Source organism: Lontra canadensis, unplaced genomic scaffold, assembly GCF_010015895.1.
Source record: "Lontra canadensis isolate GAN:19392208 unplaced genomic scaffold, GSC_riverotter_1.0 scaffold20, whole genome shotgun sequence".
Lineage (NCBI taxonomy): Eukaryota > Metazoa > Chordata > Mammalia > Carnivora > Mustelidae > Lontra > Lontra canadensis.
Genome location: NW_022631014.1, coordinates 17,449,824 through 17,467,873, shown reverse-complemented (window position 1 = coordinate 17,467,873; position 18,050 = coordinate 17,449,824). Strand labels below are relative to the sequence as shown.

The 18,050-nt window shown below is 41.5% G+C and overlaps 1 protein-coding gene across 5 annotated transcripts in view; it reads left to right on the top strand.

Annotated features, from left to right (window-relative positions):
• Nucleotides 1-18,050, top strand: part of MOBP (myelin associated oligodendrocyte basic protein) — a 46,926-nt gene that overhangs the window by 12,366 nt on the left and 16,510 nt on the right. Inside the window, exons 3-6 of one of the 5 annotated variants that reach the window (XM_032861133.1) lie at nt 10,128-10,219; nt 10,962-11,074; nt 13,318-13,527; nt 13,816-14,061. In XM_032861133.1, the coding sequence (XP_032717024.1) occupies nt 13,322-13,527; nt 13,816-14,061 (452 nt within the window). In that variant the 5' untranslated portion in view covers nt 10,128-10,219; nt 10,962-11,074; nt 13,318-13,321. Of the gene's footprint in view, nt 1-10,127; nt 10,220-10,961; nt 11,075-13,317; nt 13,528-13,815; nt 14,072-18,050 lie in introns of those variants that run through there. The other 4 variants (XM_032861132.1, XM_032861131.1, XM_032861135.1 and 1 more) reach the window with 4 other exon arrangements.

The following is an 18,050-nucleotide window of genomic DNA, read 5'->3' as shown; positions in this document are numbered from 1 at the left end:
ATTTGATATTTATTGGAATAGTAATAAGTTTACAGATTTATTGGGAGATATTCAGTATACTTACATTGACTGTTTCTTTTGCAGCCTTCAAAAAAGATTTGCAAATTTCTTCATGAAGGTCTTGCATTTCTTTTATTAGATATATTTTTGCCTGAAGGTGTTCTGTGGTTTTGTGGTCAGCTTGAATGAAATTCTTTTATTTTACATTTCTAGTTGAATCTTCCTAATCTATAGAAATGATTTTGATTTTGGAATATTGATCTTGTGTCCAGAAATCTTGTTTTTAATTCTAATTAGTTTGTAGAGTTTTAGTGTTTTGTTTTGCTTGTTGTTCTTGTAAAAGATTTCACTAAAGTACAGTGTTGAGTAGTAAGTGAGAGCATCCTTTCTGGGGTGTCTGATTTAGATGAAAATATTTCTCAAATTTCACCCCCAGTAAGTTGTTATTATAGATATTTTGGTAGCTAGCTTTTAATAATATTAGGAACATCCCCTTCTCTTCCTTCTATATTAAAAGTATTTATCATGATTCGGTATTGAATTTTAGTGAATGCTTTCTTAGTATTTATTACCGTTCTTATTCTCTCCCTTATTTTGTTAATATGGTAAGTCATAATTATAGACTTCCCAAATCTAAAACATTTGAGATTTACCCTGTCTACTTTGCATTATGAGACATTTTACCTATCAGATTGGTAAAAATCTGAGGGTTTAATAACCTACTCTTATTGTTAAGGTGATGGGAAAATGGGCTTTATCATGCATTGTTTATAGAATAATAATTTGTACAAATCCCATGGAGAGAAAATTGGAAAACATCTATTAAAATCTGAAGAATTATAAGTGCACAGATTCTTTGACCTAGTGATCCCACTTTTAGAGATACATCCCTCAGATATTGCATGTGTGTGAAATGATGGGTGCACAACTTTATTCATGAAAACATCATTTATAATAATAACAACAGATGGGACACAATCAAACTGTTAACTTGTAGGAAACAATCTTTGCTCTAACCCTTAGCAATTTGGAGGCATCTGCCATGCTTCCATTCTGCCATGTGTCATCATCAACACTAGATCCTCATAAGCATCTCAGATTTAACATGTTTGGCACACAGTATGTTCTCAGTTAATATGTCGAATAAATGAATGTTTCTCCACTCTCCTGCAGCTTTCCCTACCTCAGTAAATATCTCCATTGGTCATTTGCTCAAGCCATAACATCAAACCCCACATCCGACCCATCCTCAAGTTCTATTAGAATTTCAAAGACCCACCTCTGCTCCCCTGCCCTGAATGGACTCTCTGTCCTCTGTCATTGGTCTCCTTGCTTCCCCTCCTGCCTGTCTCCAGTCTACATTGCAAGAAGACTGACTGATCTTTATGGAGCAAAAGTGGGAAGACTTACCTCCTCCAGTCAAAATCTTTCAATGCCTCCCATTCTTCCTATTCTTTAGCTCACCTTCATGGCCCTGCATGGTCTTCCCAAGCCTTACCCTGCAGCCTCACAATGCTCCAGCTATATCCTTTCTCTGTTTTCTCCAGTACATCAAGTTTTGGTACCTTTGTCTGAAACTCTGTCCTCCCCATTCATGGTGGACACCGTTCATCCTACAAATCTCTCTTCATCAGGAGCCCTTCTTAGCCCCCAGTCTATAGTGATCTTGCCACTGTAGTCTCTCCTAGTACCCCACTCCCTTCCTCCAGAGCCCTCATTACATTGCAGTCATACATTGGTTATTCTGTTCCTGAGATGGTCTGATGAGTCTCCCTCCCTTGTCCCCTGAGCTCCATGAGTACCCAAGCTTCTGTCTCTTTCATCCCCAGCACTTCAACACTCAACAGATGTTCGAGAATGGCTGAGTGTTAGTGTTGTATTTAGCTTCATTTACTTCAGTCTTGTTCTGCATATCATTTTTACATGTGCAGCCTGATGTCACCTGGCCCCCTCTGTCACCTGTGGTCACAAGTTATTTCCAAACTTCTCCTGACACTTCAGAGGGAGGTCACCAGCTTGAAAATTTGCCCAAGATTGCTTGAGGTCTCCAGACGACCAGTATCTCATCTCTTCAAGACAGGGTCTGAGCATGCAGCCACCTTGCTGAAGGCCCCCTGGCTCCTGTCCCAGCTCGTGTTGGGGCTGCTACCACTGGAGATGTCTGGGGGTGCTTGAAACACTATCACTTGGGCTGTGAGCTAGCTTTAGTTGGCATGGCTGGCTTCCTCGGGTTGATGCCATGCAATAAGTAATCTAGCTTCCAGTGGCTTTCACTTGATATTTCAAACGTATTTTCTATGTTGACACATCTTCTTTCACCTTGTAAAAGGGTTGTCTAATATTCAGCCAGTCTTCAAATGGCTCCCTAATAGTTCTGTGATTATCATTTATAAGAATATTAATAATTAAACAAAAATCAAAGCCTTACTGATTCCATTGTATTTGTACAAAAATGCTAAGAATCTCTTGCCCTTCTTCTCTCCTTTCATAAGCTAGACTGATTTTAAGAAATCTATAGAATAATGAATGCTGTACTTTTTCTGTTCCAACAATTTCTTGAAAGATGATTCCCTCTTGCTGGGGAATATGCAGAAATTAAGTTGGGGATTTTCCTACCATTCTCCCCAGAAAATGTCCCTCCCAGTAAGTAAAAACCTACTTACTATTTCCCTTCCATATTCTTATATGATTACTGAAAATGTATTTTACTTCGGTCTCTTCTCATAGAATTAAAGTTTAAAAGATTTTATTGTTAAGGAGTTCGCTTTTCAAAGGGTAAATGTTAAATTGTAAAATGTAGGCAAGGTTTGACTGAAATTCATTCAAGATTTGGAAGTATTCTAAGCACTTGAAGTAATTCTCCATGCTTTGAAATAATTTAGTATTTTTAATTAATTAGTTAATTAATTTTTAAGATTTTATTTTTGAGTAATCTCTACATGAGGCTCAAACTCACAACCTTGAGATCAGGAGTTGCACCCTCCACTGACTGAGGCAGACAGGTACACCTAATTTAGCATTTTAAATATCAGACATTTCATCTTGTTCTTGAAACCAGTCTATGAAAATTGCAATTCCTGGTTATTCCTATCTCTTCCTTACTGCTTTCTTAATCACTTGAAGGCAAAGAGGGTGGCAGTGGGGGCTTTGATAAGAATTGATAGCCATGTACAGAGAGAAGTTGGGTAAATGAAAGAAAATGCCTAACAAAAGCATGTCATTATTTGCTTAAGCCTTCTCCACCTTGTGAATTTATGGAGGAATTCTGCACTCTGTGAAGCTTATTCAAGGTAGGGGGAGAGAGGGCAAGCTAAGGAGGAAACATTCATATTCTCTCTTTTCTCCAGATGAAGTTTCAGAATCATGGCAGGAGATGTGTTATGGTGCAGTGGAATCATCCACATAGGTTTGAAATTGTGTGCATGTGTATGTGGGGGTAGGGTTCCTGCTGACACACTTGAACAGGAACAGTGAGGACAGGCTGCAAGCCCCCTGCCCTCAGCCACATACAGTGTGATCCATGAGTGAGTGCACAGCTTTGGTTGGGGAGCTGTCTAGGCCAATGACCCCAAGATAGAGCTCTTGACTACCCACCTGTAATGCAGGGTGTGCATGGGATCCAGATGTTGCCTCAAGTTAGACATGCAGGAGGTGAGAGGACAGCTGGACCAGAACAGGCGACTACTGAACAGGGACTCTGATGACCAGTGGCTTTGCTGGGGTCAGCAGTAACTTGTGTCATTCACACTATGGCACTCCACGACCAGCAGAGGAGGATACTACCCAGACCAGCCACCCCACCCACATGAAGCCATGAAGACTACCAGTTCCCCATACCCTTATCCACCTTTAGAAGGATCAGAGGGAGGCAGGGAATAGTTCTGTCAAGGTTCTGAACTTTCTATTTTATTTTATTTTTTTATGATTTTATTTATTTATTTCTCAGAAATAGAGACAGAGAGAGGACAAGCAGGGAGAGTAGCTGGCAGAGGGGGAAGCAGGATCCCAGCTGAGCAGGGAACCTGATGCAAGACTAGATTTCAGGACCCTGGGATGGTGACCTGAGCCGAAGGCAGACACTTAACCCACTGAGCCAGTTAAGCTTAACCAACTGAGCCGGGCATCCCAAGGAGCTGAACTTTAACTGACCACTTATTAGGAAGAGATAATTTATGCCAGAACTGGTCAAAGCAGAATAAATTCAGAAATTAGTTTTGTCTCTCCTTTCCCAGCCAATATTCAGCATGCTATGTGTTTGTAATACTGTACCAGTTATATAATTATAGCAAAATGTAAAAGTCCTTTTTTGGGGGTTACAATGGAGATGATTTTGAATAAATTTAAAATTTCTTGCTAAAAAATAAAATACAATTTCTTGCTTTGGTATTTTTTTAAGATTGATTTATGTATTTGGGAGAGAGACAGATTGAGAGCGAGCACAGGGCAAGGTGGAGGGGAGAAGCAGAGGGAGAGGAAGAGAGAAACTCAAGCAGACTCTGTGCTGTTCATGGAGCCAACCAGGAGCTCGATCTCATGACTCATGAGATCAGGACCTGAGCTGAAACCAAGAGTCAGACACTTCACCAACTGTGCCACCTAGGTGCCCCATCTTGCTTTGGTTTTTAATTAAAAAATTTTCCCAAGTATATATTAAGCATCCCATTCCTTAATTCATATAGCATACTAAGTCCTTGGGACTGATCATAATCTTCCTTTGCAGTTTTGTTTTCTGAAGCCAGAATATTGTTCTCACATAGGCGTCAGACTCTGATAATCAGGGTGAAGTCTTGTCTCCTGTCTCTCCCATGTTGAGTTCCTTAAAGGAGACAAGTGCAGACCCTTGCTCACAGTTCTGACTGACAAAGAACTGAAGGACTGTTCTGTTTCCCCAGTACTGACCTGCATCCACTCTTCACTTCACAGAGCCTGTACCCATTTCTATGTTTGACTTCCTGTGATGCCATAAGGAGTACATGGCTGCAACATGTCAGCTCACTACGTGAATTGTCTTTCCTTGCCAGAGGACTGTCTGGGACAAGGGTCACATGCCACTTCTATTAACTAACCCATTTTCCAATTCTCTTTTAAGAAAACATGGTGGAAAGGAAGGAAGGATGGATGAAAGGAAGAAAATCCATTTTATATTTCGGGTTCTAATACCCACCTGCAGTCTCCTTAGGGAATAGTGAAGCTATATGTAAAAACAGCTGGTGGTTATATAGAGATGCTAATGTCATCTCTAGAATGTGTAATTAAATGTGTGTGTTGACTAAAGCTTGTTAATTAATTTGCATGAATTAAGAAAAGATATAGTGGGTTCACAGAGTCTTTTTAAAATTTTTTTTCTAATGAACCTAGTTTTATAACTTTCAAGGTCATTTGGGCAGGTCCCTTTCTGTGTTGCCCTTCTCATTGAAAAGATACTGTTGTCTAAGCCAGAACAGAGGTCCCTATGAGGACATCTGGAGACAGCACTTGTGGGAGACATCTTTGTTCATTCTCTCATTTTAATCACGTGTCAGATGTCAGAACATTGTTCTGAAACAGGCATTCAATAAGGACAGAAAATTTAAGGAAGCAGTGAAACAGTAAGGGTAAAGTAAAGCTTCCAGATGCTTCCCTAGAATTATGTACAGCAAACCAAGTTCAAAGCATGAAAGAAGGAGTGATAATTTCTCTTTGGGTTAAGGGATGCTCTGGAAAGGTTCTAAGAAGTGACCTGCCTTTGGGCAAAGATGATGGAGGTGTTTTCTGTTTAATTGTTGGGTGGGAAGGAAGCAGGGGAGTCCTATGGATCAAGCTCCAAAAGCTTGAAATAATCCTACCTCCTGGGAACTGGGTCCAGCTGGTTTGGGCTGGATGCACACACCAGGGAAGAATCTCTTTTTAAATAAAGCCTTATTGTTAAAGAAAGGTCATCTCCTTATGGACTTTTGCCTACATTTCATTGGCCAGAACATGATCACATGGGAAGCTGTACATATTTAACTGGGCCTATCATGGTACCAAACAAAATCCAAATTTGCTATTGAAGGGAAGAGTGGATATTGGGCAATCAACTAGTCATACTGATTGTGATGAGTTTGTTATTTTATTATTATTATGATCTTGGAGCATTTACTTCTTCAGCCTTCAGTTTCCTCATCTCTAAAATGGGGTGAGTAGGGGACTACCTAAAATGATTATCTTGGGAACAAAAAATAATGGATATAAGGACCTGGGACATAGCAGTTATGCAATAAATAATGTGTGGGGGGAGGTTCTTGCTCCTACCCCTTTAGTTCCTCTCCTTCACTCCCTTTTTCTCCTTCTTCAAATATCTGCCTTACTTTCCCTCCTCTAAGTTTTAGGGTATATGGAAACATCTGGGAAGTGTGGAGACTATATTTTACAGTTTCTAATTAAAATTCTTCATCCTGCCAGATAGTTCATATTATATTTGCTCTTCAATTAGGTGATATCTTTTTTGAAAACATCATGTAGTGGTTATAATGATTTGTCTTTAGCCATTAATGTAAATAAGGATGTAATTAATGCTTGAATTAAATGTCATCAAAGATACATACTGAGATTCTTGAGAATGTGTCTGGAGAAGTCTGTAGAATTAGGTCATTTGAATTCTTGATGAAAGGGGGATAGAATTTATTAAGTAAGTGATTTACATAAGGTTGAGCTCTAGGTTATTTATCCACTCTATTTAATATTTTCAAAGTCTTCCTGAGGTATTATTATTTGTTTGTTCTTCCTCTCTGTTATGTTTGTGTTCCTAAAATTCATATGTTGAAATCTAATCTCCAATGTGATTGTGTTAGGAGGTGGACATTTGGAAAATGATGAGGTTATGAGGGAGAAGCCCTAATGAATGGAGTTAGTGTCCTCATTAAAAGAGACCTTAGAGAGCTCCCTTGCTCATTCCACCATGTGAGGACATAGCAAGAAAAATGTCATCCCCAAAATAGGTCATCTTCTCACCAGGCACTAAATCTGGCAATTTGATCTTGGACTCCCAAGCCTCCAGAACTGTGAGAAATAAATTTCTATTGTTTGTAAACCACCCAGTTAGATGAATAAATTGAGCATATTTATTCAAATTGCATTTGCTTGCTTGTAACTGAAATAATAGTGGTTAAAATGAGGTGGAAGTTTGACTTTTCTCTCATGTAAAAGATGTCCAGTTTTAATGAAGATGTAGATTTTTTAGAGGTTAGCCAGACTGGCTCTTGGTTAAGGGACAGTCAAGTTGTAACCCAGCTATCCTACGACCAGAAGTTGGAGTTCTGACCACAGTGCAAGCTGCATCCTGTAAGTAGATATATAAGAAGATTCAAATGTTTAGGTATTAGGAAGCCCCCTAAATTAAAATACATTTAATTTATAATGTATTGTGAAGAAGTGCCTGGATTGGACTTGTTTATTAAATGTCACACTATCTTAAAAAAAAATTAAAAGGATGTTCAGTGTTCAAGAGTTAAACTTAGAACAGCAACTCCACAAGTCAATGGACTCAGGCTCCTCTAGTCTTTGTGCTCTTCCATGGGGCTTCCTCTGAGGTGCTGAACCATGATCCAAGATGGCTGCTGTGCCCAAGACTAGATTGCCAGATGGTAGTTTGTGCCCATTTTTAACTTCACTAGATAATATCAAATTGTTCTGGAAGTCACAATCTTTTCAATAAAATAAGGAACATTTAAAAATAGTGACTATGAACTAGGCCATAAAGCAAACCTCACACATAAAGAGTCATTATCATACACTCCACTTTCTCTAACTAGAATGCATTAAAATTAGAAGTTAATTTACACTTGGAAAGTTTGCGACAGTTTTTTATAAATAATGGATGAATCAAAGAACTCAGCCATATTTAAAATGGAGTAAAAATGACTTAAATGAATATCTGTGGTATCCCGCTAAAGTTGCACTTAATGGAAAAGTTATAACCATAAAAATATATGTGAGAAATGCTTGACTGAAGAATAGAGAGGGGAACCTGGCTGGACCAGTCAGAAGAGGGTGTGACTCTTGATCTCAGGGTCATGGGTTTGAGCCCCCTGGTGGGTGTAGAGATTACTTTAGAAATAAACAAACTTTAAAAAAATAGAGAAAAAAACATGGACGTAAACCTAAAAAACTTGAAGAAAAGAAATAATACCTACAGAAGCTAAAAAACTAGAAAAAATAAGAGCAAAGACAAACAAGAAAACCAAGAGTTTGTTTTTGAAAAGAGTAATAAAGTAGGATAACTGCTGCCAGGATGAGAAGAAAAATGAGACAAGATGCAAATATATGATATGAACTATAAAGGGGGCTATAACTATAAATTTATCACAGCTTTTAAAAGCCGCAAGTATGCTATAAATAATGTATATATCTATAAAACTTAAGTAAATTGAATAATTTTCCAAATATGTAAATGTGAACCGTATGTAAGGCATGGTCCTACATTTTATTAACTATATATTTATATGTAAATATTATCAAAGAAAAAATGTTAAATATTTTGTAAGTGGTTGACTATGGGATACAAATTTAGGAACTTTTATTTTTATCCATCCAAGTTTTCTGATTCTCAACAGTAAATATAGATTTTAAAGCCCACTAAGGGCTGGTTGAGGAGGGATGGAGAAAGCCCGCGGAGTTCACAGGATGCTCGGAGTTCACATTCTCACGTCCCATCATGCACCTCTTGCTCTGACAGGGAGGTCCAGGCCGCTGTGCTGTGTGACATTCCCAAACCCATTCTTTACCCTTCCTTCTTCAGTGAGCTGTTTCTCCAACCTACAGGTTTTCTTACCCTAGGACAGAGACCCTTGCTTCTATACAGCTTTATCCCATTCCCCTGGACCATCTCCAGTTGCCCAAAGTCCAGGCTTTTTTGGGGAGAGAAGGGCTGAGCACAGGGGGCACAGATAGTGTTGGGCCTGGTCAAAGGACACAGGATGAGTCGCACAGACATGGATTCATACTCCTTGCCTGCCTCTTTCTGCTTTCTGAAGTTGGTCCTGTCCCTTAGCTTCCCTCCTCTTCAGTTTGTTGGTGATAATGGCCATGTTCTAAAATGAGGTAAAGAGCCTAAAGCAACCACCGTAAAATGGGTGCTCAGTAAGTGTGAGTTCTCACCTCTGCTGTTAGTTACTTGTCTGTAGTTATAACTAATTTTCTAGTAAGTCTGGAGTGTTGGAAAAAGATGATTCACCCGTGTGCTGCTGTTGCTTAGCGTGTGGGGCTCAGCATTCCTAAACTGGAGCATGGTTGGGGCAAAGAGTTGGAGAGGCAGTGCATATTCCCAATTAATCAGGTTACCCCAGCTAAATGCTGTATTTCCGCTACCAGGAGAAACAGTAGCCAGAACTTTCCCACATACTATAAACACTTCACTAAGGGAAAGAGGGCATGAATTTTCAGCTGATTGCCCCAGAAGAATGTCAGTGTCCACGGAAGAGAACTGCTTTTCCTTTAAGGAACCACACAGAGGATAGCAGAAAGTGAGGCTGCCCCCTGCTGGACATAGTAGGGGAAGGCAGAGGGTGAGAAAAGTCATGGAACGAGAATTTGAGAACTTTCTCCTGATGTGCTGGAGGAAGAGATGGCAGGATGAAGGTCTGGACCGGCATGGGGGTGGACATGGCATCACATCAGGTAGGTGGGAATTGAGAATTCAGTCAGAACAGGAATTCAGAGTCACGGGAGGCTTTAACTCTCCCTCTGATCCCATGCTAGTCATTCTTAAAAATTTGGGACACGTGCTAGATCTTCTGCTATTTGTGATGAATGCCTGAACCATTTGGGAAAAGAGGATTCCAGAAAGCCGGAGGAACTGGCGGATGTCCAGGTTGGCTGTGAAAAGTTAAGTAACATTGTCTCCATGTGCTGGGAGTCTAAAGAAGTAAGTTCTGCAGGTTTGTCCTGGAGTGTTTCAACATTTCCCCTGAGAGCAGAAACTTGAGCTGAACTTTGCCACATTGTGCAGGACTTGGGTAAGAATCTGGCATATCTTTAAGGGTATGATTGGGTCTTATGATGAATCAGACCCTAAGAATCAACCTTAGTTTCTCATTGGTCTAAAAATGCCTGTTTGTATGAAGGATTTCTTTGGGTACTGCTAACCATATCCTTCTCTGCAAATTTAGACATTCCTCTTCTAAGAGGCTGCTGCTCCTCCCACCTCTCTGGCTGCCTCTGCTGCTCCTTCTTCCCTTGACCCTCTCCTGGCAGTTTGAAGGTAGGCCCACTACCCCTCCTGGGAGCCTTCCCTCACCTGGCTACTCGCTCAGTTCATACTCACCACATCCATTCCCAAGGTTGTGCCTCTTCCATAAGGTGAGGGACTGTCAAGATGAAGACCATAGCAGCTGGGGTTTGGATGCTCACTTCCCAGTGAATGTCCTGAGAGCCCTCAACTCACAGTATCCCAGATAATGAGATACTCTCCTTCCCTCTCATCTATTTAGACTACTGATGGTCTGATGGCATGACAATGTTCCCAGTCACTAGGACTAGATCCTTCATGGTGACAGGTAACTCCTGTCCTGCCTCATCACCTGCATCCAGCCACCCTCTCATCTCCCACACTGTACTGCAGACAGTGTGGGCTCTTGGGGGGGACTTTAGTTGACCCCTCTGTGTCTTTCTTAGGTATCAACCATTCCCATCCCTCCACAAACTCTTATCTTTGTCCAAACCTTAGGGTGAGATGTAATGTTTGTCCCTATGATGCTTTACCTAATTCCCAAGCCCAGCATATTGCCCCTCTCCTAAGGACCCTCTACACAGTTTACCCACATATTCTCATGTTGCAAAGGATGCTTTCTTTGTATCCTCCATCTACACTGTGAGCTCAGTGTCAGCAGGATATTTATCTGATTCTTGCCCTTTACTCCCTCAGGGTCTGGTATATAATTGGGGCCAATAAGTAGGTTTTGTGGCCATCAAGACCCTTTGTTTATCCTTGCCTATATTCCCAGCTTGTGGATAACTTTCTTGAGGACTGGACTAAGCATGATTCAGCTCTGTGTGGCAGCAGCTGAGCATTGTGCTGGCTTGACCTAAGTATAAGTGTTGAAGTGAATGGTTGAAGGTAACCCCATTAATCACTTAGTGTTTACTGTACCTCAAAGAACTGTAACATTAAAAGATTTGGATAAAGCAGGGGAGCCTTTATCCAAATGATAAAGAGGGGCTAGAGTTGGAGATGGGACTCTAGGAGAATGTAGTATGACAGGAGAGGAAGACTTTAGATAAAGAGAGGAATCAAAGAAGAAGACAACTGGTTTGACAGCATGGAGGTCTTTTTTTTTTTAAGATTCTATTTATTTATTTGACAGACAGAGATCACAGGTAGGCAGAGAGGCAGCCAGAGAGAGAGGAAGGGAAGCAGGCTCCCCGCTAGCAGAGAGCCCGATGCAGGGCTCGATTCCAGGACCCCGGGATCATGACCTGAGCTGAAGGCAGAGGCTTTAACCCACTGAGCCACCCAGGCGCCCCAGCATGGAGGTCTTTGGGAGGCTATGGAGAATGATTTTTCTTTGGGTGGAAGGAACACAAGCCATTTTGGAGTACACAGAGGAGGAAATGTAGAAATGGAGAAAAATAGTATCAATAATTTTTCAAGTACTCTGCCTATAGAGAGGAGGAGTTATAGAGAGGGGAAAAGATATAAAAGTGGGATCGAGAGGGACTTTTCTTTTACAATGGGATACACCAAACTGTATATGAAAGCTGAAGGAGTGGATAAAGAACTAAGAAAACTTAACTACATAAAAAAATATTTTTGCATGATACAAGCAGGTAAAACTCCTGGAAAGAACATTTGCAACACACCTAATAGGTGTAATGCATGGTTTGGACTATACAAACTGAGATGCAAAAAAATGTTATTTTATTTTCTTAACCGCATTCAACTTGCTCCTCAGCCCTCATTTCTGTTTGCAGAAGACAGCCCCATCAAAAAACACAACAATTAGAATATCCTCTCAGTGTAACTTAGTTGTTTTTAATGTATTCATCCCTAAAGCCCAGATCATCTTTTCTATCTTCAAAGAACCCATCCCTTCTTGGTGCTTCCCTCGACTCTTGTACATACTTCTCTTCATCACCATCACACGGTAATTACATACAGCACAACTGTGTGTCCAACTTGACCTTGGATTTGTTGAGAGCAAGGACATTCTCAGGGTCTAATATATGCATGTTACTTGTGTATATTTGTTGACTCTTGTCAGTTAATAGTCATTTAGTCCCCTATGAGCTACAGTGTTTGTAGTATTAGGTGGGACTATTTCTGCATTTGCCACATTCCTAAAAAGCATGTTGCAGTAATTAAACTGTTTATTCTTGCTTGGGAGTTTTTTCAAGTCTCAAATTTCTCTTTGATTCCTCCTCCATCCACTCCTCCTCTTTCTCCTCTTTCTTTTTAACTGAAATAAGCTGAAATAAACAGAAAGATGCACAAAATTTATGTGTGTACTCACTGAATTTTTTTTTTTTGAGGGGGAAGGGGCAGAGAGAGAGGTGGGAAAGAGAATCTTAAGCAAGCTCCACACCCAGCACAGAGTCAGAGGTGGGACTCGATCTCACTACTTGAGATTATGACCTGAGCCAAAACCAAGAGTCAGATGCTGAACCAATTGAGCCACCCAGGTGCCCCAAAGTGAAATTTGACATGTATGTGCACCTAAACAATCCCTCTCAGACCCAGATCCAGAACATTTTCTGGCTTCCTTGATGCCCCTTCCTAGCTTCTCCAAACATAGCTATGCTCTGATTTCTAACACCATAGAATAGCTTTGTCTGTTTTTGAAACCTCATGTAGATTGAATCATACACCTTGCATTCCTTTGTGTCCAGCTTTTTTTGTTCAACATGATGTTTGTGAGATGCAAACATATTGATCATTCTTTTTCATGGCTATGATGTAATTTTGTCTGAATGGTGATTATGGTTTTAGTACCAAACTAGTATTTTTATTATTATTACTTTAGAGAAAAGGCCTTTCCTAAACCTAGACTAATATTTTGCTATAGATATGTTTGGTTTTATAATATTTTTCCTACCCTAAATGGGTCATTAAAACATAAATGAAAAATTATTCATTTTCAGAAAACATGATTAACAAGTATGCAAATAAAAATAAACCCTTAATTTAGTTCCTTTCCACAGAGTTGGGCAAGACATTGATCTTCCAGATTCAGGGTATAAGGCAAGGCTGAATGTTAATTTTGGACTATGGAAATAGCAGAAGTAGGCTTCTTGAGTAGGAAGCTCCCCGCCTGATGTTTTGTTTTATGTCTCCCCATCACTACTTGCTACAACGATTTCTAGTGAGATGAGTCAGAAAACGACTAAGGAGGGTCCCAGACTCTCCAAGAACCAGAAGTTTACAGAGCACTTCAGCATACGTTGCTGCCCACCATTCACCTTCCTCAACTCCAAACGTGAGATCGTGGATCGGAAATACAGCATCTGTAAAAGTGGCTGCTTCTACCAGAAGAAAGAAGAGGACTGGATCTGCTGTGCCTGCCAGAAGACCAGGTAAGTGGTCTGCACCGCCCACTCAGCACCTGGCTGGGTACTGGCCTGTGGTCTCTCAGCAACACGCCCCCATCCTGTTACGTTCGTTCGGTGATTTCTGGGCTGCTCTTTCCCTAATGCCCTGCAGTCCGCTCCCTGTTAGGTTCTGCCACTGGAAGGTACTGAAGGGCCATCGAAAGGCGGGAGGGGGAGCAGGGCCTGCCTCCCTGTTTCCAGCTCCTGTCAGTATCCCTTAAGCAGCAGAATAGAGCCATGGCGCCAGCCTCCAGCTTCTTTTGGCCCCCTCAGCACCAGACGCCGTGCAACGTCCCCTCAGAGGCCCAAGCTCCAGCCAGCTGCACCCCCCGCGGTGGTCAGAGCACCAGCCAAGCCACGGTCCCCTCCGAGGTCTGAGCGTCAACCACGCCCCCGCCCAGAGGTCCGACCACCACCAGCCAAGCAGCGCCCCCCTCAGAAGTCCAAGCAGCCGCCGCGCAGCAGCCCCCAGAGAGGGCCAGGCACCAGCCGTGGGGGGTCCCCCATCAAAGCTTCTAGGTTCTGGTAACACCATCTCTTCCCTTTTGTTCCCCCAGCCCTAAGGTTAGTAGTTGCCTCCTGTGTTTACTAACATTTGGGTTACCTCAGTGGCCCTCTCTTGACCTTACCAAACCTGTGTCAATTCCCTGCATTAAATCCCCTTATTGGAAATACCTAGTGTGGCTTGTTTTCCTCATAGAGCTGCCGGTACAGTACTTCAGATGGCAGTATCCATTGTTTCTTTTGTCTAGGAGGGCTGCAATTAATTAATATATCAACTCAGAGTATCTGCCCCAGTAACAGATTGTGAGACTGAGGCCATCCATTGCTGTGCTTCAGAGAGGAGGAAGGGTGACTCTAGGGATATCTGTGCATGTGTAAAAATGCATGTGTAAAAACAGAGAGATTTAGCCAGTTCATTTATCCATCCTCCTGACACACTTCATCTGATGTTAATCTCAGTGGCAAGATCATTCATTCATTTATTGAGTCATTCAACAAACTTGATTGCATACCAGAGTTCCATATCTCATGCAGGGGATGGGAATACAGCAGTGAACAAGCTAGGTTGTGACTCACCAGGGTGAAACAAGAGAATAGTTGTTTGAAGTGTAGGGCAATATTGCCTTAATATTGTCATAATCAGTAAGTACACTGGGCTGTAGGAGCATGGAGCAGGCTGCTCATCTGGAGCCTCACAGAGGAGGTTAGGCTAGGGTAAGCAGAGAAAAAAAAGGAGGCTGTGCAGAGGGAAAAAGTGAGCCAGAGACATGTTTATCTGTCCCATCCGAGACAGGTCAGGTTCTTCCTCCTCCTTTTCCCCCCTCCTTCTCCTCCTCCTTCTTCTCCTTTTCCTTCTCCTCTTCCTCCTCCTCCTCTTTCTTTTTTCCTTCTCCTCCTCCTCCTCCTCTTTCTTTTTTCCTTCTCCTCCTCCTCCACTTCCTCCTCCTCCTCTACCTCTTTCTCCTCCTTCTCTTCTTCTTTTTTTAAAATATATTTCAAGTTTAGATCAGTTTTAGGTTCACAGCAAAGTTGAGTGGAGGGTACAGAGATTTTCCATATACTCCCTGCCCAAGCACATGGCAGGCCAATCTTTTAGTCCTTTTTAATATTTGGAAATGAAACCGTTTTTTCGGGTTAATAGTGGGTGCTCATTGTATTTGAGATTCTCATACTTATTCTGCATAGCATGTTACTAGGTGTGCATGTCATGCACTGTTTACCAGTTTAGGATGCAGAAGAATCAACTCAGGATCATGTTAGCAATACCCTCAGAGGATCTAATTCCTTGGGTCACGGATGAGGTCTGGAGATATTTATTTCCAAAAAGCACCACCTCCATCCCAGCATAGTGACACATGTGGTACACAGACCACCCTTTGAGAAGCACTGATGCTTCCATCCATAATAAATGATCCACATTATCTGTAATGTGCAATAAAGATATGTGGAAGGGGCCATGTGTATGACACCAAAAGTGAAAGAATTAAAAAAATGCAAGATCAGGTGAGGTTAATTTGTGAAGGAGGTAAGAGGCTGCCGTCTTTAACCCTGGAATAGGAAGTTGTATGCCGGGCGGGTTACCTAGTCATTAATCAAGATGTCCCAGGGAGCCTGAGTCCAAAGGTGATGGCCAGGTAAGTTAAGATATGTGGGACTGGTTAGGAAGTGTGAGAAGCAGAGGAAACTAATTGGATACATGGCAGGTCATCTGTGGGGGTGGCTTCAAGCCACCATTTGCAGTGAGTTGTGTGATGGCTGCTTGGGCGGCTGGGAGTTCAAGCAGGACACAGATGGAAGACCATGAAAGCCAACTTCATCTGTCTGCACCCATCCTGCTGGTTTTATCCACCTGAACTCCAGAGACATCCTAATGTTGGTGTAACTTGATTCCCCAAGTTAACTGTTCTTATTAGGTTTCAGGCTGTCCTTGCCTCCTCAGTCCTTTTTGTTTACTGGTACAGGGGACCTGAAAACCCCTGTTCGTAATGGTCCACAACACTGAGGGTGCACCATCTGAGCCCTTCTCGAGACACTCATTTTAGCAGCAACAATGCAAGGGCAGGCAGTTCATTGGGGCAAGGAAGGTAATTGGAGGAACAGGGAAGTGTGACAGGAAAGGAAGCAGCTGACTCTATGTTATCAAACCAGTTCTCACTGTGGGTTCCTGGGGCTTAATCCTGCTAAGGAGCCCTAGAAGCCAGTGTAAGATGTGCACTCAGTTTTCCTATCTAAGCAGTAGGTGAAGGAACTGGGTTATTTATACACCAGGTCCTGTCAGTCATTGGTCAACCAATGCTACTTCGAGAGTGGAGGTATTAATTCCTTGACCCTTTGGCCTACCAAGCAGATGGCAAAGTGGGCTACAGCAGCAGGAAATAGCCCACAGACAGAGAAAAACATCTGGAAATTCAGCCAATGTGCATACAGTGGTAAGGGCAAGGAATCGTAGACTAAGCCCCAGTAACATCTGCTCTAACGGCTTCCCTATGCTCTTTGTGCTTCTTTACTTGATGAATGCTGAACCCCGTCTTTATATCAGTGGTACTGTCTGTTAAATTTATTGACTATTCACTCAGTCATTAATTTTTTTGTACTCTTGCCTTCCATGACCCTCCTGTTTCGTAATTCTCTTTGTGGACTTTCCTTCTGTTCTTATTGTGAATCCTTCCTTTCCTGCTAATTGATAAACCTTGGAATCTGTGGGGGTTCCATTCTGAGCCTGCTGCTTGGGAGATTTTTCCTTCTTTCATGACTAGCACACTGATGACTTTCAAACCATACTCCAGCCCTAACATTAAACTCACATTTGGGCTGTTTGTCCAGCAGATCACTCTGGATGTTGCCAAACCCAGCTGTTTCCACCTGACTGCATTCCCATGAAGATGTGCTCATTCTCTCATTTCATCTCATTTCACCCATGTTGAAAACCTAACCACCATCTTAACTTTCAAACATCCCCAACAAATGACGGCTAATTTTACTTCTAGAATTTGTTTTTAAACTATAACTTAGAGTATGCTAAGAGTTGATGAGAAGGTGTATGGACATGAGGGTGAGACTGAAAATAAAAGAGGGGGAATGGAGATTGGTGATAGAGTAAAGCTCCTTCACAGTATGTGTGGAGACTGGCCTTTGATGGGAGCAGGAAAAACCATTCAGTTTTGCAAAGGAGAGAGAGACACATTAATGGTCATTATGATGAAGGCAAGTTCTACCCAAGGATGAAAGAGCTGGGGGGAGTTGAGAAAGTTAGGGTAGGTTTTGAATACCAGAGACCAGGCTGGGAAAAGTATGGGGGATAACTGAGCTCTGATCCTTGGAGCTGCATCTGAATCTTTTGTTCTTATGGAATTTATTCTCCAGAGAGGGAAACAAATTATCATCTCCACAATTGACAGTGGAATCATTCAACTCCACATCAAGTCTGCTTTTCTTACAGCTTGCTTTGTCTGATGTTCCCACAAGTGTTCTTAAACTTCACTGGGTGTCATTAGTGCTCTGACCCTTGTTTTTCATTCTCCATTCATTAGACTCCCTTTTTCCCTCTGGCATTTTGATTTTTATATTTATTATATTGTATAGTACTGTATTGTATTAGAGATTAGCCAATTTATTTAAACTAAAAAAAAACCCAGCACTCATTTCTCCTGCCCCCTACTCCCAACCCTCCACTTTTGGCAACCATCAATCCATTCTCTTTATTTCCCTTAGTGTAATGCCCTTGAGGCATATCCATGTTATTGCAAATGGCAGGATCTCATTCTTCTTTATGACTGAATAATATTCCACTGTGTATATAAGCCACAGGTTCTTTATCCATTCATCCATTCATCCATTGATGGATACTTAGTTTGTTTCCATATCTTTGCTATTTTAAATAATTCTGCAATGAACATGGAGGTGCCTATGTCTCTTTGAGTTAGTGCTTTCATTTTCTTTGGGTAAATACCCAGAAATGAAATTGCTGGATCATATAGCTGTTTTATTTTATATTTTTTTGAGAA